Genomic DNA, 25,817 nt, shown 5'->3' with positions numbered 1-25,817 from the left:
CTTTGAACTTGACCTCGGCATTTTCAACGGTAACTTGCCCACTAAAAATAATGAACATCCATTTAAGGATTCTCGAGATATCTTGATGACAAGGAAAAAACACCAAAAACCAAGGTCAACTACAGTGACTTAGGAACCCCCCACGAAGCCCATTTTTAGCCTTGACAATGGCCACCCCTAAATCAACCTGCCTGCCAAAAATCGTGAACCTCGGACCTTGCCTTCAAGAGTTATCGTGCCTAATCTGCCAAACAGTGCAAACCCGATTTCATAACCTTCTCCGAAGGCATAGCCTTCAGTCGAAGGCAATAATACAAGTACCAAAAAACATAGCCCCCTTTTTAGATGAATTTTTGTCATTATTACAAATACAGGTGATTACAAGATGAAGCAACTTTTGTCAGCCATTTTCACCCTGATGATGAATGAAACATTGCAGGTACAGAGGTATCTGAGTGTAAAGTCTGAGCGAGCAGCTAAGGTGACCTTGCTGGTGACAGCACCAACTCTGCTGTTCACTCTGCTGCTCAGCTGTCTGATTGGTCTCGTCATGTACGCACGGTATGCGGACTGTGACCCCAAGGTGAGCTTTACACACTTTAGACAATGTTTAATAGTAAGAATATCCACCTAGCTTTGCTTGTTGTATGTTAGTTATATTTGCTTAGTCTCTTCTGTTTGAAGCGCTCTAACTGCACAACTTTTAACACATTATGAGGGAGCTATGTTCTATTCGCTATGTGTATCATATAGATACATCTCTATAAATTATGAAATAACATTGACCAAAATCACTATGGTTGTTGCACACTATTATATATATAAAACGGCATATGATTTTTAAATCTCCACACATTTTCTGTGTTTCACTCTCAGGCCATGGGTAAGATCAACAGTTATGACCAGCTGCTGCCACTATTTGTGATGGAGATCATGAGGTCTCTGCCTGGCATGCCTGGTTTATTTGTAGCCTGCATCTTCAGGTAATTATATGTAGCTCAGGAGCATATTCAGATAAGTTTCAACGTCTGAAGTATATTGTGTTATGTACTGTCCCTACAGATGCAGAAGCTTATGGAACTTGAGTTGATCTTGTTGTTCTCAAACACAGTGGTATGACATGCCTTCCTTCTATAGATCCGGTATTCTATAGATTATTATATACCGGTATTTATATATGCCAACTTGAGGTTGATATCCTTCTCTAGAAATCATGACATGGAGACCTTAAACAAGACGTCTTTTTCCTTGTGTTTACAGTGGTGCCCTCAGCACCATTTCTTCTTCTCTCAACTCCTTGGCTGCTGTTACTCTGGAAGATGTCATCCGACCATTCACCAAGGACATGTCTGAGACGAAGGTATTATAATCATTTCAACACTTCTTGTATTACAGTAACTATCACTCCTTGCTGAGTAATCTTCCTTTTTTCCCCATTGATAGTTTTGGAGCATTCTTATTTCATACAAGTAGAATATAGTGCCACCCATATATTATGAAAAAATTATCTTAGGGTAGTCTTTGGATTGTTTGCCCTGTGCATTCAAAATGGTTGATTGGAAGATAGACCAATGGGAAATTGTTTGGTGATGGACTGTAATGTACCTAACATGTACTTGTCCTTTTACCCAGATTACATGGATCAGTAAAGGGCTGGCTTTTGCTTATGGAGTTGTCTGTATGGCCATGGCCTGGGTGGCCTCTCAGATGGGAGGAGTTCTGCAGGTTAGAACCAGACTTTGATTATCATCTGTACTCTTACCTCAACTTTGCTCAAGCCCTGTCTTGTTTATTCTAAAAGTTTGTCAGAAAGTGGCAGTCTTGTAAGAATTTTTAAAAAGTTGTATGTAGTTATTAGTATTTCTGCTAGATGGCTCTGTTTCAGGTTTGTAATACCTGTATCTCAAACTTACCACCAGAATGCAAGATGTATATTTTAGTGTATGTAACGTTACTTACTTTTTAACAAATGTAAATGCATAATTTTTTGTATCATGCATCACAGAGTCAACATCATTTTTCTCTGCTACAGGCTGCTCTGAGTGTGTTTGGCCTGGTGGGTGGTCCTCTGCTTGGACTCTTCTCCCTGGGCATGTTCTGTCCCTGTGCCAATGCCATTGGTGCGTTTGTTGGCCTTCTCAGCGGCCTCGCTGTATCACTCTGGATTGGCATTGGTGCATTTGTCTCCCGCTACACTGCTCCTGCACCCCCTGCACCACAAGTGCCTATGTCGTGCTACAGTTTTGCATCAAACTCTACAATCATTTGGAGTCGGGCCAACGAAACCATACAGTCTACTGTATCCAGCCTTGGGATGGAAACAACTGCTGCACCGACAAACGTGACGACAGGCACAGAGACTTTCCCTGTGAGCAGCATCTACAGCCTGTCCTACCTGTGGTACAGTCTGGTGGGAGCGGCTGTGGTCATCATCATTGGTCTCCTGGTCAGCTTCCTGACGGGATGCTCACGGGGTAGGAGGCTAGACCCCAGGACAATCTCGCCCGTGTGCCGGTGGATGTGCCAGTGTCTGCCTGAGCAGGTTGCCATGGAAACAGAGCGTAGGGCAGAGGAGTGTCAACAGTTGCATGATGCTGACAACAACCAGGAACATCCAAGTGGTGTCCCCAAACAGGTATCAGAGCCATCTTTAGCAGAAATAGAAACTTCTCTGTAGCTTGTACTGGACATTTACTACATTTTATGTAAAAGATGCCTTCTATCATTCTGCTGTGCTCATGTTGCAGCATATTTAATTGTGTCTTGACAAGATTATAACTTGGGGTATAAGGACATCACAGATAAAGATCTAGTCAAGCTTTACATACAAAGGACTTGTAGCTTTCATGGTAATTGTTTGGTACAGGAGACAAAGAGATTATACATTTAGACATGCAACATTTATACTGTACATTTAGTGAGTATATACCTAGTGAGTATATTACCTATGTTTATTTGTAGCAGACAATGATGATGATGATAAATAGCAAACAGGAGGGTATTTTTATGTAGAAGACTACTGTAAAAAAATGTCAAGTGATTTTATCCTCCACTCCGAGTCGTGTGGCAACTGATATAAACTCAGGTATTTGTCAAAGCATACGATTTGTTGTATTTTCTCAAAGCACATGTTCTGTGACCAAAGTATGACAAAAGAATGGACCTTGTCTTTTATAGCCAAGGTCAAATTGACAATTTATGGAAGACAGCCTCTGGACACCCCAAAAACTGATTCAAGCCAGCCAAAACTTTGAAATCTCAGTGAATCACCCAAACCTTGTCCGATGCAGCCTTGTCCTACATCAATGGTATACCAGTCAACAATGATCCTGCCATGGCCTTGTCACAAATCTCTGTATATAGTTCCAGAGCAGCATGCCATGATTTCTTAATCTCAAAACTTGCAGGAATAGATGTGTGTGCAGATGTCATCCCTATGGCCGGGTCAGTGTGGCCTAAAGCCATAACAATCGTATGGCTTCTTCCTAATGTGTCCAGTGTGGGGACATCTTAATACATGTACGTACATGTATTTATTAGGGCTTTGCCATCATTAAAGTTAATACAGTATTTAATACTAGGACTTGATTTTGATGCCAACTTGTAGTTTACTTTTTTTTCATATATGATGAGTTCACTGGCTACTGATTGTTAACTGAGCAATCTAGACCCAGAATATCAGACATACATGTATATCCTCTATGTAGTAGTACAGTGTATTTAACAATTTACAAGAATTGAATGGCAGGGAGGTTTGTAATTCAGAATGATACATTAAGATGTTGAAATATGTGCACTGATAAGTGCACTGTCTAGTGACCAAATGTGTTGTGAATCAAGTAAACTTTGTGATAACCATTGAGAGAAAATCGATATTTTGATTATTACCTGTTTAACAGTACACTCAGTTTTAGTAACGAATTTGGGCCTTAAATGTACTTATGAAATGTAGTCTATGAACATGAAGCCATATTATGTTTTTTCCACTTCAAGCATGCCGATAATACCATGTGTATATTGTAGATTCAATAATATATTATATGTTGGCTTATAGTATGTCCGCATGTAGATTCTATTGTCTTCATTCCTGATAAAGCCTTTTCGGCCACTTTTACAAGTGTTTTCCTCACATGAATGACAGTTTTGTTATGTTGCTTTGATGATTGATACAGTTTGTGGTCACATGATGTTTTGACAGAGGCATAAGAATGCGTTTTCTGCATGTAATGCACCTTTGAACCCCTGCAACCCACACACCCTCAATTAACAAATATTTGTCTCGAACTCAGGGGTGTCGAGGCCACAAACTTGTTTTGAAAAAAAAACGCGCGCTTTATTTGTGACTACCTATGTGTACATATCCTACATGTACTTTTGACGTGTTATATAAACCAAGAAGTTTGTCTTTTGACATCAAGAGAGATCCATCTCCAACAGGCAAGACTTCAGTGCCTAAATCAATCACTGTCATTTTTCGGCACACACACACTGGATAGACTTGGGAATCGTTAAACGCTTCGGTGAAGAGTGCCCTCTCATTAGAAGTACCCTCTCATTAGAATCGACTCGGCCAGACGAACATGACTCACAGCGACAGAGGTGTACACAAGAAAGGGGGCGGGTTACCTCCATGGTTAACTTCAGCGCAGCGCTTATGATGAAAGGGGAACGGGTGTGTCGGAAGGCCAGTAAAATCCCGCCATTTTGCAGGGAGCTCAACACGGCCTTCAAGGCTTGCCTTTAAGAAAATAAGTCCTTATTTTGAAGTTTGAGCTAAGTCCACTCACCCTTCGGTGTTCAAAATCTCAATACTTGCAATGCACGTAAATGTACGTATTACGTTTACAATAACACCTAAACAAGGCGTATTGCCATTCATAATTTAAAGCCCACAGTCTGGGAGAGACCATTAACGACGAAGGTGCGCTGTCTAAAACCTTTTCGGCCGCTTCTTGGCGGATATGAGAGAATGAATAATTAAAGCGCGCTTTAACGTGTAGGTGGACGGGTACGAGTAATCGCGTGATGACACTCCAACAGTAAATTATCTACCTGCTGTTATCTGCGTATAAATATGTAACGTTAGCAGTGTATACGTGAATGATGGACTGATATGAAAAGTTACATTCCTACCCTCAAACAATGTCATCGCCGCTTTAAACACTAGACACATCCCTTTATTCCTATTCCTCGGTCTCTGTAAAGAAGAAACCACACCGCACTTTTAAATTCGTTATCGAAAATTGAGACATCAAATCCAACGTTACCATTACGATTGTAATAATTTGTACATATCTCATTAGTATTCATGACATGCAATGTGACGTGCGAAGGCGCTCGACCTAAGACCGAGCGTGAGGTCATCAGCTATTATTGTATTATTATCAGTTCATGAACACCGTTGTGTCTGTCACACATTGATAGCAGCTAGTATAATGTCGATCCAGTTCACTTGTAATATTTTAGCCTGGGGTCTGTTCCACATTGATAAAATAACATCGAAGAAGAATATATCCATGTCATCCACAACCCAAACAAGCTTCTGGAATGCGACGTTTTATCCAGATTATAATTTCCGTATGTCTGTCATCAGTTGTCACATTGCCAATATGTTGCTCAATAGTTTTAAGTTGGTCGCAGAAGACTAATTTGGACGAAGAACAATAGGTGTCTGCTAGCCTCCGGCTAGTAACCGTAGGGGAACATGCAGAACATGGCCCAATGAGAGATCGTCAAACAGATTATTCTTGCCTTTAGGTACACGCAACTGATGTTGGAAAACAAGTACATAATTGTTTGTTTCTCCATAACAAAGCGGTGGGCATCGGTGAACATGTAGGTTACAACAACATTTCGTAAAATCCCTCAGACCTTACGCGTTGGTATAGACCAGTCATCGTGGGTGTGGTAGACGCTTCTTAAGTTAAGGTCATCACCAGTGATTGCACACCTGGAAAGTGAACACACTGTGACAGTTTATAGGTGAAATACCCCGCCTCTGTACCAGTCGGGAAATTGGAGTCTGCTTCTCGAAAACACCAGGTAAGACGGTCCTTGAGGATCATCATGATGTGTCTCTTGTTTATTGTTTCGTTGTTCTGGGAACGGCAAAGCTCCTATATCGGAAAAACAGTCTTGCTGTACTGTGGCAGACGGCCATGTTCGGTGCACCGTAAAACAAGATAAGACCAACAGGGCGCATGTTGGTTTGGCCCCAACCCGGGATTTTGTCTGTCGATCAAGAGAGTATGGACAGCCGCACAGGGCATTACAATATGGGCGCATCACCTGATAGTTCACCGTGGATAGTTACCAAGACGGCTTTGTCTGCAAAGAACTACATTGTACAGTTGTCTTGAGGAATAATAGAACATGCCAAGGTCAAAGTAGAGTACTATCAGATATCAAACGTAAACAAACGCATATAGTATGGATTCACATGTGAATGTTCACACACTTAAGCAGGTCAATGTACCCTTTGGTGTTCTGCCAGTGGCACGGGTCTATTATGCTATACCTATTGCTTTCGTTTAAACAGTTGATAACACCCCTGTGGTGTGAATGTTGCCAAGTGGGAGGGTTCGAGTACGTGATGGCATTTTCTATTTTTGTTAGATGTAATTAGCTGTTACCGCACGAGTGTTCCAATATCGACCATTTGCTATCTTCCTAAGTATCGTTTGATAGGAATTGAAGAGGTATTCATAAAGTTTACTATAGGTTTTAAACCTATAGTAAATGACGGTTGACGACATTGAACTAGGAGTGACAAGAAGGAGGCAGGACGCATGTTTCTAATAGGGACCGTATTCTACCATTTTACCAGTGCCTGTATTTTTACATTAGATTGTCCCGATGAGCTGGCTGTGTCTCATCCCACTGGTGGCCTGCCTGGCAGTGGTGGATGGAAGTAAGTAGATCTGTTTAATGTTTACTTTGCCATTATCACGGTATGTGGGAAATATCATCAAAACACGATTAGATGCTGGTGAATTTTCCTTTCAAGTCCTAAATGCCTACATAGAAAGTATGGACCTTTCTTATTTGTAAGAATGTTCCGAAAAGCCTTAACTCCTAGCTTTTGTTCTATTGCATTTACTAACGACAATGTCATTGCATTAACCAATTGGCATTGTGCCCTGCCTTTACGTTTGTACGTATATATTTATCATTGTATATGTTTGGATTATAAGGCCTGCACCTTTTTATAGTACATCTCTATCTGTATTTAAAGTTACTTTGTGCACTACGCTGTGAATGTCTAACGGTTTTTCATATCTACATGTAACTGAAATTTTCAAATTAAGTAACTTTATAGTTAACGACCAACCCAACCGTCATGTAGACACTCATGTAGAGTCATAATTTACAGTGACCTTCCCCAACATAAGAGCTCTGACCTGGGTATTCTTTTCCTGTCTGAGCACCTGGATCTACTGTGATTGGATCCTTTGTGAACTTTGTTTGCCTAGAGTATCGTCGGGTAGACTGGTATTGACTTAAAATCCTCCAGTGCACCAGACTGTATTCTGCAAACATATACTTTGTGTGATCATTTGTTGAAAAAGTGCTGTTATCTCCCCCACTCTATACTGACATCGACTGGAAATCATTCGGTATACCAGACTACCTGTTGCAAACCTCAGCACATGGACCTAAGACCCCTTAGTCATTCTACAAACCGGTTTGCAAATTCTTTTGTTCAATATTCTACATTCTACTGGAACAACCTTGACTTGTCAACACGATCCCTAAATTACTCTAAATTTCGTTCAGTTCTTCTCAAATCAATAAGGCCTGTTAAATTTAAGTACTTTAGTCACGGTCCTCGTTATTCTGGTGCTCTTATGGCACGATTTCGCATTGGCACGTGCAGCCTGAACTACAGTCTCTTTACTCGTGGATTATTGAACAGCCCAGCTTGTACCTGCGGATGCCAATGTGAAACCGTCCCACATTACCTACTCCACTGCCCCATGTACAACTCCCAACGATCTACTCTCCTTGGCAAACTATCCAGGCTCATAGGACACACCTTAGATTTTACAACTCTTTCTGACAACGCAAAAACTGACCTTTTACTCCGTGGCAGTACCGCATTCTCATCAGTTGTTAACTCCAATATATTATCACTTACCCAAAACTTCATCACCACATCAGAACGTTTTTAAAAGATTTCAATTTCCCCCTTTGTTATTTATGTACTGTGTCCTCTTTGCCATCATTTATCATTGGGTGGGGAACCGGACCTGCGCTCTTGAATTTCTTGTATTTACTGTTCTTTGCCTGTCTTAAAGTTGCGATTGTTTCTTTTCTTTATTATATGTATTTATTTAGTGGTGCCGTCAACATAAGTGCTTTCCACTTGAGTGAGGCATCACCATGTCCTGTATCCTTTTTTCATGTGAATGAATAAAAAAAAATAAAAAAAAACCTCTGCTTCGCGTGGTTACTCGAATATGACGGACGCAGACTTTCATCAGCTTTTTAAAGAGTAGGCCCTTGTACTAAGCCTCTAAATCTGCACCGTCTCCAACGTATCCTCCCTGTGTGTCTACCCCCTTCCTTCCCAAAGTCTTTGTTAAAAGTGCAGACTGGAATGTCTTGTTGTCGCTTCAGTGTTTAAGGTGTATGATACTCCTTCTAATCAGCCTAGAAAATTTATTTAAATTTATTCCGTGTGCCAGATAACAATGTACTGTCGCCTTGTCGAGCGACATTGGTGACATTTAATTTTTTTCAGACTCGCCCTAGTTTTTAATCAGTCTCCGTCTGCAAAATACATTTGTAGTCTGTGGTCCGCAGAATATTCATCCCCTCTTGTAAGATCGCATGACAGATGAGTTAATAACGGCGAAAAGTGTTTTCTATAAGGGTCACTTCAAACGCCAGGAGTGTAAGAACATAAATCAATGTAAGGTCGAGGACAGTGCTAGCCCCAAGGTCTCTATTCACCTGACCCAGGTAGTATTCTATATTGCAGTTGATGCATCCGCTACCCATTCATGGTGCATGTTTTTTTTTATTATTATTTATTCCACTTCACAGAATTTTACAAAGTTAAAATTCTGAGGGGAGACGGTAACAGGAACAGTATGTTCCTCTTCGATGCCGACTCCCCTTCATAGGGGCCGTACTCTGTTCGTCTCTGTCCCACCCAATATTTCATATTTCGTTTCTGGGACTTTTTCAGCAATATCCAAGTTATTCCAACAGCTGTTTTTACACATTGCCAATTCGTTGGTGACTTTTGGGACTTAAATATAACGACATATCGCATTCTACCAAATGTTGGTCTTCAGTCAAACAAATACATCTCTTAAAAATTTTCCTTCTCTTTCCTTTCATTTGCTTATGGCGTGCCGAAGACACTTTATTCCGGATTGGACTATATTGAAAGCGATTCTGGTGAAAGAAAGGAGCTTGGATTTTGAAGATAACGTTAACTTACGTGTTTACAAAACCGCGCCGTTGGCGTCCTCGTTGTGGCAGGCTAGGCTTCTTAGCAGACTTTTATCGAATCTATTCGCGAGATGAAACGTAAGATAACGTACCACTTACAGAGCCTATTTTCCATTGTTGTTGGGACAACTTGGGCGTAAAAGATGGATATACGATGATGCTACTCCCCTCCCCCTATATCAACTAATGTACAGACATTACCTTGAATCGGCCAATAGGGGTGGTTTCAGGCATAGATACGTACTGCTCACAAATGGCTCAATGTATACTTCATGCAAAACCAATGGAACATGCCCTGTCCTGACTCAGTGAAAAGAGTCAGAAAGCAAGTTCAAATGTAGAGTGTATGTGGTTTAGAAGATTGCTGAAGATAAATGTTAGACAGATCTAGAAATAAAACGGGAATTTTCTCGATGATATCCGTATCACAGAAACGTGTCAGTGTTAACGATTAGATCGGTCACACAGTACTTTGCTTCATGTTCTGTGGTTATCTGTTGTTTGAAAACATGAACCATTCCTTCCAATGACTGCCCTTGCCCTGTGTATGATGAACTCAACCCCATTGTCATGGACTTTAAATCCTCGCGACGGTTGAGACGGTTAGATGACTCAGATGACGCGACGATGATTGAACAACAACGGAAGGAAACGCCATGTCTTTTGACCTTTCCACATCTGTTAGCTCAAATCGAATGAACGAAATTGCATCAGCCAAACGACGCTAAAACTTAGTCACACACACCCAAACCGGTCCGGCAACGGCCAGGACTGGCTGAGTCTGGATCTCTGTCGGGTCACGATGAATCAGGTGTCAAGGGCACGCTATGAAAACATGTTTTCAACTGAAGTTTTTAGAATATCAACTTGAAACGGATTAAAAGCAAATCACCAGAAGGTATAATACCGCTGCAGGTGTTTTAAGGTACTTTTGTGAAATTGATGTTGTCAATAACATCGGTTTAGAATTTCGATAAAGGTCATTTAGAATGTTTACAGGCTGATTACTAGTTTGGCAATGCCATCCATTCAAAATCGCATTATCGTCTTTTATAGAAAAGACAAGCTTGCAAACTTAAAATATCAGAGGATGTGGATAATTTATTTGGAGGACTGTGAAAGTGTAGGTGCAGAGTAGAAAAGATAACAGTATGGTGACTCCTCTTACATACAATGCTACCAGACACGTGTATATATAAATAAATTCGATCACTTGTTCAATGGTATGCATGCTTAGGTCAAACACCGAATAAATTTGAGGTGTATCAGGAAAACTGTACCTAGTATGTATTTCTTTACACCTGCATGCGAAACTGGATTACCTTTGTGGCAGAGATGCTGTAATATATGTAGTCACATTCCCATGAGGTCACTTTCTTTTCTTTCGCACATGAAGCTGAGCTCCCCGCGGACCAGCTGGCCGCTCCTCGACTGTTCAAACAGCCCGGCAAAGTCACCTTTGATCCACAAGAAGATGCCACTACGGTGAGGTTCGAGTGCGCGGCGCTAGGGGACCCGGCACCACAGTACATCTGGAGGAGGAATGGGACCCAAATAAACCAGGTATCCAGAACAATATTTCTACACAAATCGGAGTGAATTACTGTCTGAAGATTATAGGGAAATTAGAGTCTGCATTTCCAGGATTTAGTAACGGGAATTTACGTTCATCTTCATGATGATAACGGTAATACTAGCCTGTGTATACACAAGCTCTCGGCTGGAGGTTAATGACCCAGGGCGGCGGCCGCCAGGAGCGCGATTTAGTCAGGCTAACGGTAATACTATTTTGTAAAATATGCATCTAATTTTTCTCAGGCATTTTTAAAGTAACCCTGTGGCATTAAAGTATGTTTTCCTATGGTGTTATATCAAGATGACCTCATCAGCAAACCATATCAATCTACTGGCAATGCGATTGCTGTGAATACCTACGGTAGTATATTTCATGGAGTCTACTTACTTGCTTATGATAGCTCACCGAGATCGGATGATGACCTCTTGCCGTGATATGCTTTTCCTTGTAACATTTTAGGGCCACAACCGTCTGGTAGTAGGCAGGCATTTTATCCCAGTACACGTGCCCAGCTCTGTTTGTCTAGTGATGTAATGGTGAATCTAGAAATCTAATGCTGTGATGATAAGTCAGATTTGAATATTCCTTCCCAGAATTCCCGGTACCAGTTCAGCGCAGACGGCGGTATCCTGACCATCCTCCAGCCGACAGCAGACACAGACAGCGGAACCTACCAGTGCGAGGCTTTCAACGAGTATGGTCGGGTCAGAAGTGTTAGCGGCAGTCTGCGATTTGCTTGTAAGTCAAGGTTGATGAGATGACAGAGATGACAGTCTCAGATGACAGAGATGACAGTCATCAACATGATTTTCGGCATCATCAATGATAAGCCAATCATGTGACAAAACTGGTACTTCGATCAAGTGATAAATTATCACACATTCTTCTTATAATGACATGTGCTTAGTCTGGAGTCTAGAAGAACTGTTGCATTATGATCAGTTGGACTCAAATTACTACAGAAGCATTGTACCTGTTACAATTGTTGTGCAATAAACTTCGACTTGACTTGACTTGACTTGACATGACTTGAGTATGACCTGTTAATGTCTACTGCTCCCCAGTTTCAAACCGGTTTCCGGCCGGCGTCGCAAGACCCGGCGCCTCCTCGTCACAGGGTGACGGGGCCAAACTGGTGTGTGACCCTCCGGCCGCGTTCCCAGGTGAGAGTGGATTCCCTAGAGAATATATAAGGACAAAGAAATGTAGCTACCATCATTACATCCGTGTACGGAGGTTTTGTTTTCGGTGTTGTTTGTTGTTGGTGGTGACATCAGCCGTTGGTTGTTTGTTTTAATCCCCTTTCCTACAGGACTCTCCTACGAGTGGATAGATCACGAATCCAACGAGTTCATTCCTGACCCTAACAGCGATGACGACACGAATATCCAAGAACGGGCCTACGTGTCTAAGAAAACCGGAGACCTCTACTTCTCCAACGTCATCAGCGACAGAGACACCGGGGGATACCAGTGTGCGGTGAGGCTGAGCACGAGGAAGGACGCCGCTTTTAGTGACGTGAGCGGCTCCACCAGGCTGGATGTGGCGGCACGAAGTAAGTCTGGGAACAATACAAGGTCAATCTCCTACAAATTCCTCACAATCCCGTGTTGTTGTAAGGGGTATTTAATGCATCTTAATGACCCAAATATTGAAGGGATCTTGAATGTTATGGTAATTTCTCTACCAGTACTTTTGTGGAAGTCATTCTTGAAATTTTAATAATTGAAACGACAAAATACAGCGTGGCCTGGACCACATGAGATTTCTGCAGGAATTGACGATTGTGAACTATATCGAGAAAAAAAAACATACTCAACACGTCTCTGTAGGTTCAACCCCAGTGAGCTCCCCACAGATAGTGCTGAATGAGGACGTAATCTACGCCGAGGAAGGAAGTGACGCGCTGATAGAGTTCCTCGCCTACGGGAAGTACGTACTGATACAGAATACTGCCTACACCGAGCGCTAAAACTGGCATCAAATAGTGAAGTTCCTGGGTCAATAGTTTTTGCCTTTCGAAAATATTTCTGGTACATATAGTTTAACTCCAAAATGTTAAGACATTACATTAGTCAGGTATTAAGAAAACTATTGGCATGGTCCGGGTCTCTAGTACCTCGATATGACTCGCCACGCCTCCATGTATTCAACAAGAAATTATAGTTAGTGTTTGATGCAAACGTTACCGTATTAAAGGACTAAGTCACAAGCACTCAAAGCAAGTTCTTTGCCTATTGGAAACTTCTTGCTCTGTGTGTCAAGAGCAGATAAAACAGGCAGAGGTATGATTTTTGTCTTATCTTGTCTCAGCCCGACGCCCACGTACAGTTGGCGTCGGTTACAAAGCGCTGGTGCCGGTGCGAGGCAGCTGTCCATGCCGGCAAGAGGCACCATGGAAAGGTACAACAGGAACTTCGCCCTCAGCAATGTGACCGTGGCAGACGAGGGCTTCTACGAGGTGACGGCCACCAACTCACAGGGCTCGGACACCGCAGTCACTCAGCTCGAAGTGGAAAGTGAGTTTGAACATCTTGACACACTTTATAGAGTCTCTATCCAATGATAAGGAAAGTAGGCCTTAGCATGTTTGATACTTTTGACATTGTATTTCTAGTAAACTGTTCCGCTCAATGATGTGCACACATTTGTGAGGACTATCCTATCGGATAGCACACCATTTGGTGATGATGCGCGATCGTCAGGTTCGCCATTATCATCTTCATTAGCAAGTTTTCCTCTTGTTTCTTACAAAGATAAACCAAAACTGACCCAAAGCCTGGCTGGGCAGAACCATAACGACGGAGTGGGAGAAGACATAAACCTGAACATGGGATGGGAGACGAGCAGGACGCCTGTCTCCTCACAGTGGTATCACAATGGGGAGGTAAGGTCGCTACTGATCATTCACGTCTGATGACGCATTTGTTTAATAATGCTTAGTGTTCTATCTCCTGTCTAGCTACGCTGAAAACATTCTAAGGTACAATTTATAAGCACTGAATTTTTGATAATTTTTATTTGCGTGCAACACTCTACGTCGTTGGTGTAGACAAGAAACATACGAAAAAAAGCTGAAGGTTTCCGCTTTTGGATAAATTGTTATTAAAAGATTACTGGCCCTAATCATCGATCACCTTTAATGATCTAGATATCAAGTTTATTTTCCCATTCTATCATTAGCCAGTACAGGACGGTGGGAGGTATACCATCACCAAATCGCCCACAGGAACGACACTTCGAATTCCGGACACCCAACCACAGGACACCGGTTCGTTCCAGTGCATCGCCACCAACATATATGGCAGCACAACAAGCTTTTCAGAGGCCAGGGTTGGAGGTAAGGTTCGCAAAGTTGAAATGGTATTTCTTGAAACAATGATTTTGCATAGCACGGATAACTGTCGTGTTCACTCCGCATCCTTACTGACATACTCGTATTTCTCCTGCCCTGTTCTCAGCTCCAAAGAAAATGACTGACGCCAGGGTGGTTAACAAGGGAGACGGTTGGGTGACGATAGACGGTTCGAAGCCGGACAGTTTCGGCACGGTGAACGGGTACCAGGTTCTGTACTTCCCGACAGACGAGGGGCCCAACGGTCCGAACAAAAAGGTGGCCAATGTGGCCGGCCCAGACGGCTTGCCCACCACAATTAGTAATCTGGGAAACATAGAGGACTACACGTATCAGGTACTTGGCGTTACTCATTTTATCTGACATCTTGGTGCCAAAAAGGAGTGAGTGAGTGAGTGAGTGAGTGAGTGAGTGAGTGAGTGAGTGAGTGAGTGAGTGAGTGAGTGAGTGGGTGGGTGGGTGAGTGAGTGAGTGAGTGAGTGAGTGGGTGAGTGAGTGAGTGAGTGAGTGAGTGAGTGAGTGAGTGAGTGAGTGAGTGAGTGAGTGAGTGAGTGAGAGTGAGTGAGTGAGTGAGTGGGCGAGAGAGCGAGTGAGTGAGTGATAAACGATTAAAATGGAGAAAAAAGGTCTCACAATATATGTCATTACAGGTATTGTTAAAATACGTGGATTGATATATGGCATCTAAGTTCCCATTCGTACGATCTACTTTGAATTCGCCGTTTTAAAGGTCCGAGCCACAACAGACGAAGGCGTGCCCGGCCCATACAGCGCGCCTATCGTCGGCGGTGTGAACCCCACGGTAGCACCCGGAGGCGGCGGCGGGGGAGGAGGAGGAGGCGGAGGCGGTGTCCGTACAGGCGGCGCTGGAGTGCCATTGCTCGCCTGGTTGTTGCCTCTTCTGCTGCTACCTTTGCTTTTGATGCTGGTAAAGTTCAAATTACAATATACTAGTACTCTCCAACCCTGCACTTGTGTCCACCTTTGCAAAACTTAATTTTAAGGACCACCAGAAGTGTGTTGAGGCCACTTTCACACACAGATCATTCATATATTTAGTACCTATAACATTCTGTTGTGCTGTTTCAGTGCTGTTGTTGTTGCTGTTGCTGCTGCCGCGCTGGTCTGTGTGGGACGTACTGTGGGTCGTGTGGAGCAGCCTGCGAAAACATGTGCGCCCCTTGCTGCGGCGGTGCCGTCGGTGGTGATCTCGAGAAGCCCGAGTGGCCAAGCCAGGAGATCGTCAAACCGGGTCTGGATATGGATGTAGGATCCGCCGACATCAAAGGGGGATCTGCTGGCATCAAGGGTGGATTCGGCGGGGTCAAGGGTGGTTCTATTGGGATCATGAACGAATCCTTGGCCCTGGGGAGTGGACTACCATCTGGATCCATGGGGATGAAGGGCGCTTCTCTGGCGGCGGGTGGGGCCGCCTTGGCCGGTGGAGCCGCCTTGGGTGGAGCCGCCTTGGGTGGAGCCGCCTTGGGTGGAGCTGCCTTGGGTGGAGCCGCCATGAAGGGGAGTGGAGCCGCAATAAACGCTGGGATGTCTGCAGGAAAGGCAGGTGAGTGTGGAGTCTGTGGACAGTTATACCGGCGCTTGTCCATCGTCAACGATAAATAGATACTTTGGTGAAGGTTAGATAGACATCCAGGTAAACAATACTCTAGCACTGGATGGATTGCAGAGAGTAATAGTAGTAGAGTTTAAATGTGCGAAATAGATACTGTTTGTGGGGAGTATGATTCGCTCTGTTCTATCACCACAACGCGTTGCTTAAAGTTTCCTACATGTTGCATGTATGAGTGATTCAAAGACGAAAGTCACGGTATAAAGTTTTGTACGTCTTCTGAACGTAATTAACGACCTTGACCTTTGAAGTGAAAATCAAAATTCAAAACGTCTTTGATACTTGATGGTGCATATTTCTGTTGTGTTTCCAGGCATGTCGTTGGTGAAACTTCAACGTCTGCGCCGCCACAGTTCGCTCCTGGTGGAGAAGATGAATTCACAGACAACTATTGAACACCTGGTGAAGAATAAGGTACTGACACTGTATTGTTGTTTACGACACAAACGTTTGCTCAGAGTCCCTTCACATCACTGCTGACAAATTCTGTGGAGTGTGCGCAAAAGACATGTAGCACAGAGACGTCGACACAGAATGATGTTTATGACATACCGTATTTCCTGAATTGCTTTCTGTTGAGACAATAAGCCATCATTCCCCGGTATTGATTGTAAATGTTGCTTTATAAAAATATTGTATCTGTTTAAAGGCTGTAGACCTTTCGAAGCATATCTAAGGATAAGTACTGCTTACACATGATTAAGACAGGTCAATCCATTGCGTTTCTGCGACACACATCTCCAGGTGTTCACTAGCGACATGGCGCAGTACTGCATGAGTGCAGGCTCAAATCAGGAGAGGAACAGACGGATCCTGGAGCTGATGCAGGCTCGCGATCGCACTGACGCGGACTTCGACGTCTTCTGCAACGGGCTCAGGGCGGACGGACGGACGGCCTACCTTGGTGACCTCCTTCAGGGTGAGGGTACCAAACGTGAGAAAGATGTTTTCATAGTCGTTTACGTGTGCACTTGTATTCTGTAGATGGTAGTGATGATTGGTTATGGCAATGATGGGGTGGTGCCATTTGTCTGGGCTGCGTTGGTTTGTACGGCGTACAGTGTGCACTAACTTGTACTCTGCAGATACGAGTAGTGTCTGTATAGATATCTGATAAGTTATTCTATGTTCCTACATATATATATATGTACAGCAGAAACTATTATCTCTTTATATCCAGAGCACGCAATAAATTAAGTGTAGTGAAAGTAGTAAAAGTGTGTGATTCCGATATTTGTGTCAGTTGCACTTAACATATGACTACTGTGGTAATCATACTACATGGTGACCTTTTAAGCATTGGGCGGGCGCTCTATTCAATTCAGTTTTAAGGTATGCGACATGCATTGGGCACCTGCAGCTCCCTATGCACAGATAAACCCCCTGAAAATGTGCCTGTGATTGCTTGCACATATGACGTCAAAAAGAGAGAGAGATCAGATGCAGATAACTATCACCAGTCCACTCAAGCATCCTTAGATCGATGCTTCACGTCAGATAAGAATGTTGCTTTACGTGTTTCAGGAGAAGGAGTGGACCTGAACCAGCAGGTCCTGAGTGAGGAGATGAGGCAGACCAGCGGGACCCTGAGGCCGGGGTCAGGAATGCTCAACGCCCCCCAGTGGCAGCAGATGAGTCTTTCAGGTGTGTTAAAAGAGCTGTGTCTGATCAAAATGCCGCACTTAGTTGTTATATCGATAAGTACTTCATGATGGAGATGTCTCACAATGATCACTAAGTTTCACTTATGATAAGGACTACAGATCACATGGGTATACAGTACATAAGTTGAATACATATACATGTATAGGAAAAGTGGGATTTTTAGAAGATGCAATTTTTATGTGGACATGTGTTCTTTCCAGTTCCCAGTGTGCACATGGACGAGGTGAAAGTGGTGGGTTCTGTGGGCCAGCAGGGGGCGCTGATGTCCGCTTCCTCCGCCACGGTGCCAAACAACCACCCTGTCATCTTAGAAGTACGGGGAGAAGGTACGTGTCTATTCTTAGCTAGTTTCTCAGCAGTTCCTCAGTACAAAAATTGTATTCATCTGTCTAGTTACATATCTGCACATAATCCTTCTCGACACGTCTTAATTCTACGCCTAATGGGTATTTGCTGTGCACAAAATTATCATGCGTAGTAGATACTCAGCGTTGAATGTTTTGACTAATTTTGATGCAAAGATCTAGATTTTAACGAATAAATGCATTTTTACTGAGATATGATTAACACTTTTTCAGTTGACAACGTTGAATGGATGTACAACGGAAAGACAATCCAACAATCCTCGGGCGTCCGCTCCACATCAGATGGTTTCACCCACGAGCTTTTCATTGACAGGATGACCCCTGACCGGGACGGGACCTACACCTGTAAGGGCAACACGCCTGATGGTGGGACGGTGTCGTGCGATATCAAAGTCAACACGCTGTTGGAATAGGCTACTTATTAGCATAGCTCATTCGAACAGTATTTTGACAGTGATGTTAGTGGTAGCCTTTTTTTTAAAGTCGACCATGTAACGTTAAATTACCAGCAGACATAGACCGCGTACAAGTCATTTTAAGACCACCAATTACTAGTAATACTAGAGGAGCGCAGTTTATTAGAGGTTTCGCCCTTCTGGGGTGTCGCACAGATTTAGAGTCAACATTTCAATGGATCGGTAAAATGCAGCCTACATTATTACTTAACGGAGCTGATAGTTACATGGACTAAGTCGTGTAGATACTGTAGATGCCAGTATTTCAATGTTTGATATTTTTCTTGGCTTCAAACAATGCAGCTATTTTTACGTTGATGTTTGTTAACCTAATTGATAGAGCAAACCGATGCTCGATAAGTCGTTATGAATTTAATTAAGAATATATTTTGTTTAGGGTTGAAGCATACTGTCTGCAGAGTTTTAAGTTTGATACTGTATGCTGAGAGCAGAGAGCTGTCTTTCAGACTTAGCGCATTTTGTTAGCAAGGTTTCCAGTTGACATAGGATGATTAGTTTTACGATGAGCTTAGTACATCTTCAAGCATGTACATGTATGTTAGGTATTCTCACTGTGTTTTGACAATAGATTCACGCGGAACAGTAACGTTAGATGCACGGAAGCGTAGTCGAGTTTATCTCATCTGTCGTGACTTCTGGGATGTTACCAAAGCACTCCAGCGGCACTCCACCATACTTGAAACAGTAGTGTGACAAAACAGCCGAATAGTTTGATTCTGACTGACGTTTTCAGAAGGCCAAGGTGGGCTAGTAAGTCTCTCTCGAATCTACAGTGTCTGTGCATAGTGCTGCTTGAAATTGTTGCAAGTTTGCCAGAGAATAAACTTAACAAAAAAAGATTGTCTTGTGAATCATATCCGGAAGTAGAAAAAATGACTGGACATAGATGGTCTTAACATCAACCCATCTGCCCCCTCTCTGCAATACAAGAGTTCAAAGTGCATGACCCCTCTGCCCAGTGAACACACCTTTTATACCCTCCGGCCAATTCTAACGCTTGCAATTGTCTGGTACAATGCATGACTTGCAGAAACAAGCTGGCGCCTGAAAAATGCATGGTGGTATTCTTGTACCTACCACACCTGACACGGGTCAGTGTGAAAGTACAGGTGTAAACAAACCCCCTCAAACTATCAGCAGAAGAAGACTGCGTCTGTGAAAGAAAACACTCGAGCTTTCGTCCATACTACATAAAACATGCTTAGCCGTTTGTGGAAACAATACCATTTCCATGCCTTGGTCTGTGGAATTCTTAGTGAGAGATTGGAAGATAACGCAAACAATCGCAGGTGTCCCGATGTTAGGTTCATATGACCATGAGGGGTCAAACAGCACAGTATGGGAGGCCCTGTAGGCATCAGTAAACGGTGTTACGCAGTGTCAATAAAGGTGACCACCGTCACGTTGTCATGACAGCGCCACGCTTTTCATAGACAAGCACAGACAAGTGGAATGTTGCCAACCCGTCCAACCTCTTTTCCGCGTGCCTCTTGGATCATTGTTGCAAAGACAACATCTACAGTTGGCCGTATGTAGGATTATCTCCTCACCAAAGGTGGGCTGGACAACTTGAATAGACTTTTCTCCGATCCTGGGCACGTGGGAGGCCCTGTTGTCATTCTCGTTCCCAGAAGCCTGCAGTGATTGGTCCCTGTCGTGAGTGACGAAGATTCGTTAACGGCTAGCGGCTGGGAACTTCAGATGCACACCTGCTGACTGAGGTCACAGAAGGGGCACCCAGGAAAACAACCTGCTGCAGTCGTCACTTTACGGTACGTGTCTCCTCCGACCATTGTCACTTCAAAGTCAAACGTTGTCAATGCCCTTAAACAGTGACCAGCCCTCCCGTGTTAGACCTCTACGGTGGCAGCGATCCAGATGGTAGACATGTGTTCTCAGCCCCATTTAATACTCGAGAAGTATATTCATCCGTATAGTAGCTACCTATCCATGAGTCCGGACATGACCGGCGGAGTAAAATACTCCGTGTATGGTTTTTACAAATGACTTGTCTTCACGGACTTCTGTGGTTTCACATGCATAAGACTATTCAAGAGCATTGTCCAGTGAGAGAGAAAACCCTCAAGGGCTTTTGCAACTGTCCTGTCTATGTCTTCACCAGAATAACCTACATCACATGACCCCCTTTACTAGACATCGCAGCTGCGAGCTCGAGCAAAGACTGAGAGTAGGTGGACCGCACATCTGAAAAGCCTGAGGAGTGATCATGGAGTCAACTTCACCATCTACAGGGGGCTCAAATCCAGCAATTACTGGAGAGTTTGGAGCGATAGCACTCGCCTGGGTTATACCATTTCTCTTCTTCTTAGTGCTGTGGATAGTCCTGGTAAGGCTTCTATGTATAATGTAAACATAATGTGATAAAATGTACGAACCATTACTAGGGAATTTTGTCATTGTCGACAGTGGTATATCATGTTACAATGTAATTCGTGGTTCATCTGAAGGGGTTAGCGTTAGTACAATAACTGTTAACAGTTATCTTTTTGTGAAAAAATCTGGTAAGGATAATCTATCGGTGAAGTAAATAAAGATTACATTCTTAGCAGTATTGATAAAGCGATCACGCCGTTGTTGCGCACCCAGATTGTCTGCTGCTTTTTCTGTGAAGAACGATGCAAGCCTGTGCGAGACAAAATAGGACTAGAAAGGAAGTATCGTGAGTTAATGGGGAAGAAGAACAAATTGGACAACACGACAATAAGCTTTGCTGCCTCTGATGCTAGGATGTCCACTCGCTCTAAAGGTTTGTTTTAAATCTAAGCGACAAACGAGGTTTGATAGACAACCATGATGACAAGAACACATTGAATAAATACATTTACAATGTGGGAGGCGTGGCTACTATCTAAATTCAAATGCTAATTGTCCTAATACATTTGTATTTTGCAGTTGTCGAATTTTTTTTCAAGAGGTAGAATGAAAACTACTTTTTCTGTAATACGTGGGTTCTGTGATTTCAAGACGAGTCTAGTTTACTTTTCGTCTGTAAACGTGGAGACTTTATGACTATTTTGCTTGTAGTTGTCCCCCTGTAACAAATTTTTGGTTATCATTAACAAGATCTGCGCAAACAATTCATACACTATAGATCACACGAGTTGTAATTGATAGATGGTGATATTCTTCGAATTCCCCCCAACCTCCGTAGTATTCTCGACCATGAGTCCGGATCGTCAGGCCATGTTGAGGACATACAGGAATACTATCATCGACAACATGAAATCACCGACCACAGTCGCATCGTACCTGGCCCAGGAAGGCGTTATCCATTCTGCCACGCTTAACGCCGTAATAAGGTGACCTTTCTTATTTCCATATTCCTAATCCCACTGCACCATAGGCTTACGCCTTCAACATGTGTTTGTCGGGCCATGAATCGAACTATTGATTCGCAAGATTTACGTGGATATACTTTAGTTTGTGTGCATGTCATTATATTGCATGCCTTAAACCAATTAACACCTATAAGATACTTTTATCCGTATTTCCTGTGGATATAAACATAGATTTAAACTAACGGCAAATTGTATACAACCAATGTTCTTTGTCGTAATTTCGTCATCCTTTTTTCCGATTCCCCTTTAGTCAGCCTACACCAGAAGACAAGTCAAAGAAGCTGTTGGACGCCCTGCCCTCGTACGACGATGAATCATACGGCTGCCTCTGTGCGAGTCTCAGGGAACAGGAGAAGCTCCACTGGCTGGCGGACACCCTGGAAGGAGAGGGTAGGTCTAACAGCACGTTAGGTCTTTTGTAAACGTACCCGAGAAAACAGGAGTTTACAAGCGTGACAGTTTTGACATGAAATAACGAATGAACTTAATTGCATAACAACTGCACAGGGTACAATGTATGGAAAACACCAACAGTAGTACTAAGAGTAATCTACATATGACATACACTAATATTTAAACTAAGTCACAAGGAGGAAACAATAATAACTTCTAATATTTTGTACGTGAGTCTAGTGATGTTATGAACTGATAATTTCGTCTCACTTTTGAAATGTATTACTAGTATGTGTAAATTGACTTACATACGAGTTCAATATGATCATTGAGGTAGAAAAAGATATGATATTAGCGGAAAGAGATCTAGCGTAGAACAAAACAAGAATCTTTCTTCCACTCAATCAATTTTCAGTTAATTTTCTTATTATCATCCCATAGAACCTTTTTTATTTCATTTCTAGGGCTTTCAGTCGACAAGAAGAAGCAGATAGCCAACCATAGAAACCTGCTGGTTAACAAGATGGATCCCGACACCATCGTGGAACATTTGTCTAATAATAAAGTAAGTATTATGAAGAAGGCTTAAACCTTATTGGTATTATGTAATATGTCACGCAATCACGTAGGTTATTGTTAAACTTCCAAGCACATTTCAATCCAAGACAGGGCGATCCTGAAGATTCCTTTTGTTAGAGCTATATTATATAACTGCCATATATAAAGGTTTCCACGAGTCAGTCAGACGTGTCAGCCCAAGGGTGTCTTTCTTCCTAAGGGAGAAGGGGGAACGTGTGTCCAATTCATGAATCTTTTAATATTCGAACATTTACAGCTAAAAGACACAGCCACTGGTCATCTTACCCTACTAATTTGACTTTAAGATCAGAAATGCATTGATTACAGATAATATGAGTGATACTTCGAACTTCTTATGTTTACCCATGGCATACTAGTAATTGGACAAAGCATTTCAGGAAATAGTTCTTTCAAACAACGTAATCCTATTAAAATGTAAAGGCTAGATTTTCACCTTTATCCATTAGCTTTATTACTCAATTTCCTTTCTCCAGGTTTTCACCGGACACATGGCGAACTGCTGTCTCGGTGCGAAGTCACGCGAGGACAAGAACAAACGGATTCTCCACCTCCTGCCCTCCCGGAGTGATCGGGACTTCGGTCTCTTCTGCACCGCCCTCAGAACAGACGACAAGTCAGCCTATCTTGCTGACCTTCTCGAGGGTAAGGCTCCTGTGTGTATTGCAAATGGCTGGTTTTGTTACCCTATTCAGAGATATGTTGAATCAGATGTAATAGTGGAGTTCATGGTGACTCCATTATGTAGTAACGAGAGATGAAGTACTCTGACTAATAACTTCTTCAATGATTAGATATTCAATAAACATACCATACATTATTGGCTTCTTCTCACTAGTTTTGATTTAAATATTGATAATCAGCCTGTGTAAAAGATACTAACTAGTCTCTTTATGTTCTTTCAACTCCAGGCGAGGGTGTTAACCTGAACACGAGGATCATGGATGAGGAGGCTGCCACAGTGAAGAGTGCCGTGCCCATGCAGAGTGCCATGAAGGCCAACACCACCACTGGTTCCACTGGAGAAGGACTGAACTCGGGCATAGATCTGAGTAAGGACACATCAGTTTCAATATGCTCATTTCTCACCTATACAGATTTGTTATTGTTGAGATTTCATAATACTTAACAGTACACAGATGTTTGTACAACTTACTAGAAGTGGATGTAATGGATACTAATACTATTCAGCCACTTCTTGGTGTCATTTAAGATCCTGTACCACATTTTTTCTAACTAAAGCATCAAATTATATGTTTAACATGTTTTTGCTCATGTTAAACATGCATTTATGCTGTTACCAAGTGCTAAACTTTCATCATCAGGCATGATTGTTATACTTTCTCAAGGGTAAATGGATTGAATAATTACTAGTATAAAAGAATCAATGGTTCCATTTTATGTAAAAATTCATCATTCCGTGTATACAATGCCTATCCTTCTAGGTCCTAACGTGAAAATGGACGCAGGACAGGAGTTGGGGTCTGTGGGACCGGCGCCGGGGAGACTCATGTCCGCAGTGTCGTCTGCCGTGGTGCCAGTCAGCATGCCTGTCATTTTGGAAGTGAGCGGAGAAGGTAAGGTCGTTATTGTTAATAGACAAGAGATAGAGTTCTCCGTTTCTAACCTTCATCCTTCACAAGCAAGACTGACTCGAATCGCCTGGCATCGTTAAGTCTGTGTATAATTAGCACACCAATGATTGTAAAAAATATCAAAGGCGGTGGAATTTCATCAACTAGCTACATACATTTCATACATTTATAGTTGACGGTGCTCAGTGGCTGTATAACGGAGAGAGCCTCGCCCGACGCCCCGGCTTCAGGGCGACTTCAGACGGCTTTCTACACGAGCTGCACATCGACTGCATGACCCCTGACCTGGACGGCACCTACACCTGCCAGGGACGTGCACCTGACGGCGGGACCGTGTCGTGCGAGATCAAAGTCACAACTGTGGAGTAGGGCGTTAGAGCGTGGGGTGCTTCGGAGAACAAACAGGTCTGAATGGAGTGATTTCAGCGTGATACTGGGTAGTAAGTTTAGGTGATTATTTAATGTTAATCGAGAAGGTAGTCTAAAGAGATAGCTGACGTGTGTATTAATACTCTAGAATGTACCTTATATATCAAGTGCTTTGCATAAAATATAGGGTATACATTTTACATGTTAACATTATAAGTTAATGTAATACTACTCCCAATTTGCAGACTAGGAAATACATGTAGTACTAATTGATGAGATATAGTCCACCCATCTCGCATAGTCTAGATCTAAAATAATAATTCCTTGACAAGAACCATGTGGTGATATGTACTTTTGTTGTATCCTTGTATCATTATATTTGTTGTATCCTTGTACCTTTTGTTGTACCATTTCAACAGACATGTAGACCTTAAGTTGTCATTTTTGTCGCGTGAATAAAGTTTTATTTCATTTGGTCATCATGAGTTAGCCTGTTAGTCTGGATAGTTAGGGGATTGCATTTCGCATTCCATGTGTGTCTGTTCTTGAATGCATGAATTTCACGGCCCGTCCGAAGGATTGTGACTGTAATGCGACCCCTACCGGTAGCGTCCCAAACTAGTCTAAGCCTGGGCACATTTCTTCTTGGCTACAGTGCCCTGAGCTATAATACTTAATTAATGAATAGGTAATCTAAAATTTTGGTGTTGGTGCAGAAATCGGTTAAGCATATCCGTTCTGTGTGCTCTTCATTCCAACAGCTCAAACAATGGTGAGGTTACTTATGTACATTACGAACTGGCTACACTTTGCTAAAAGTAACTTTGGTAAGATATACAGAATGTATAGGTCCTGGCTGTTAACCTTCATCCCGGACCACTACAAATCTTGACAAAGTCTTCATGCATTCGTCACGCCTTCGCCACCACAGCGAACTCTAGAAGTGTATCAAACACCTCATTGACAGATAGATGA

At 42.7% G+C, this 25,817-nt stretch overlaps 3 protein-coding genes across 14 annotated transcripts in view; all 3 read left to right on the top strand.

The window, feature by feature from the left end:
* Positions 1-4,021, top strand: part of LOC109471827 (sodium-dependent multivitamin transporter-like) — a 7,679-nt gene extending 3,658 nt beyond the window's left edge. For all 8 annotated transcript variants that reach the window (XM_019771200.1, XM_019771197.1, XM_019771196.1 and 5 more), the window contains exons 8-11: positions 877-983; positions 1,261-1,360; positions 1,633-1,725; positions 2,033-4,021. In XM_019771200.1, the coding sequence (XP_019626759.1) occupies positions 877-983; positions 1,261-1,360; positions 1,633-1,725; positions 2,033-2,677 (945 nt within the window). In that variant the 3' untranslated portion in view covers positions 2,678-4,021. The remainder of the gene's footprint in view (positions 1-876; positions 984-1,260; positions 1,361-1,632; positions 1,726-2,032) is intronic.
* Positions 4,022-5,471: 1,450 nt separating this feature from the next.
* LOC109471826 lies at positions 5,472-19,909 on the top strand. Of its 3 annotated transcripts, none has more exons than XM_019771194.1 (18): positions 5,472-6,042; positions 6,847-6,910; positions 10,859-11,025; positions 11,632-11,776; positions 12,103-12,201; positions 12,351-12,593; positions 12,871-12,970; positions 13,352-13,557; positions 13,795-13,925; positions 14,222-14,378; positions 14,500-14,729; positions 15,124-15,321; positions 15,483-15,957; positions 16,337-16,437; positions 16,768-16,942; positions 17,548-17,667; positions 17,889-18,014; positions 18,267-19,909. In XM_019771194.1, exons 2-18 carry the CDS (start codon positions 6,856-6,858, stop codon positions 18,464-18,466), a joined length of 2,928 nt encoding a protein of 975 aa, XP_019626753.1. In that variant the 5' UTR covers positions 5,472-6,042; positions 6,847-6,855; the 3' UTR covers positions 18,467-19,909. The 3 variants fall into 3 exon arrangements, 2 of the variants coding, with proteins under 2 accessions (XP_019626753.1, XP_019626751.1); XM_019771192.1 differs by having other exon boundaries at positions 16,768-16,957; XR_002140328.1 differs by lacking the exon at positions 18,267-19,909 and having other exon boundaries at positions 16,768-16,957; positions 17,526-17,667; positions 17,889-17,987.
* A 140-nt stretch (positions 19,910-20,049) lies between these two features.
* Positions 20,050-25,321, top strand: LOC109471828. Of its 3 annotated transcripts, XM_019771204.1 has the most exons (10): positions 20,050-20,301; positions 20,684-20,876; positions 21,137-21,296; positions 21,702-21,849; positions 22,139-22,278; positions 22,746-22,846; positions 23,355-23,523; positions 23,790-23,930; positions 24,324-24,455; positions 24,646-25,321. In XM_019771204.1, the coding sequence occupies exons 2-10, from the start codon at positions 20,757-20,759 to the stop codon at positions 24,840-24,842; spliced, it is 1,308 nt and encodes a 435-aa protein (XP_019626763.1). In that variant the 5' UTR covers positions 20,050-20,301; positions 20,684-20,756; the 3' UTR covers positions 24,843-25,321. The 3 variants fall into 3 exon arrangements, with proteins under 3 accessions (XP_019626763.1, XP_019626765.1, XP_019626764.1); XM_019771206.1 differs by lacking the exons at positions 20,684-20,876; positions 21,137-21,296 and having other exon boundaries at positions 20,052-20,301; XM_019771205.1 differs by lacking the exons at positions 20,050-20,301; positions 21,137-21,296 and having other exon boundaries at positions 20,785-20,876.
* Positions 25,322-25,817: the final 496 nt, after the last annotated feature.

The sequence above is a fragment of the Branchiostoma belcheri genome, unplaced genomic scaffold, assembly GCF_001625305.1.
Source record: "Branchiostoma belcheri isolate BF01 breed outbred unplaced genomic scaffold, Haploidv18h27 scaffold26, whole genome shotgun sequence".
NCBI classification, from domain to species: Eukaryota; Metazoa; Chordata; class Leptocardii; order Amphioxiformes; family Branchiostomatidae; genus Branchiostoma; species Branchiostoma belcheri.
Note: the sequence above shows the minus strand (reverse complement) of the source record. Positions and strands in the feature narration are given on the sequence as shown.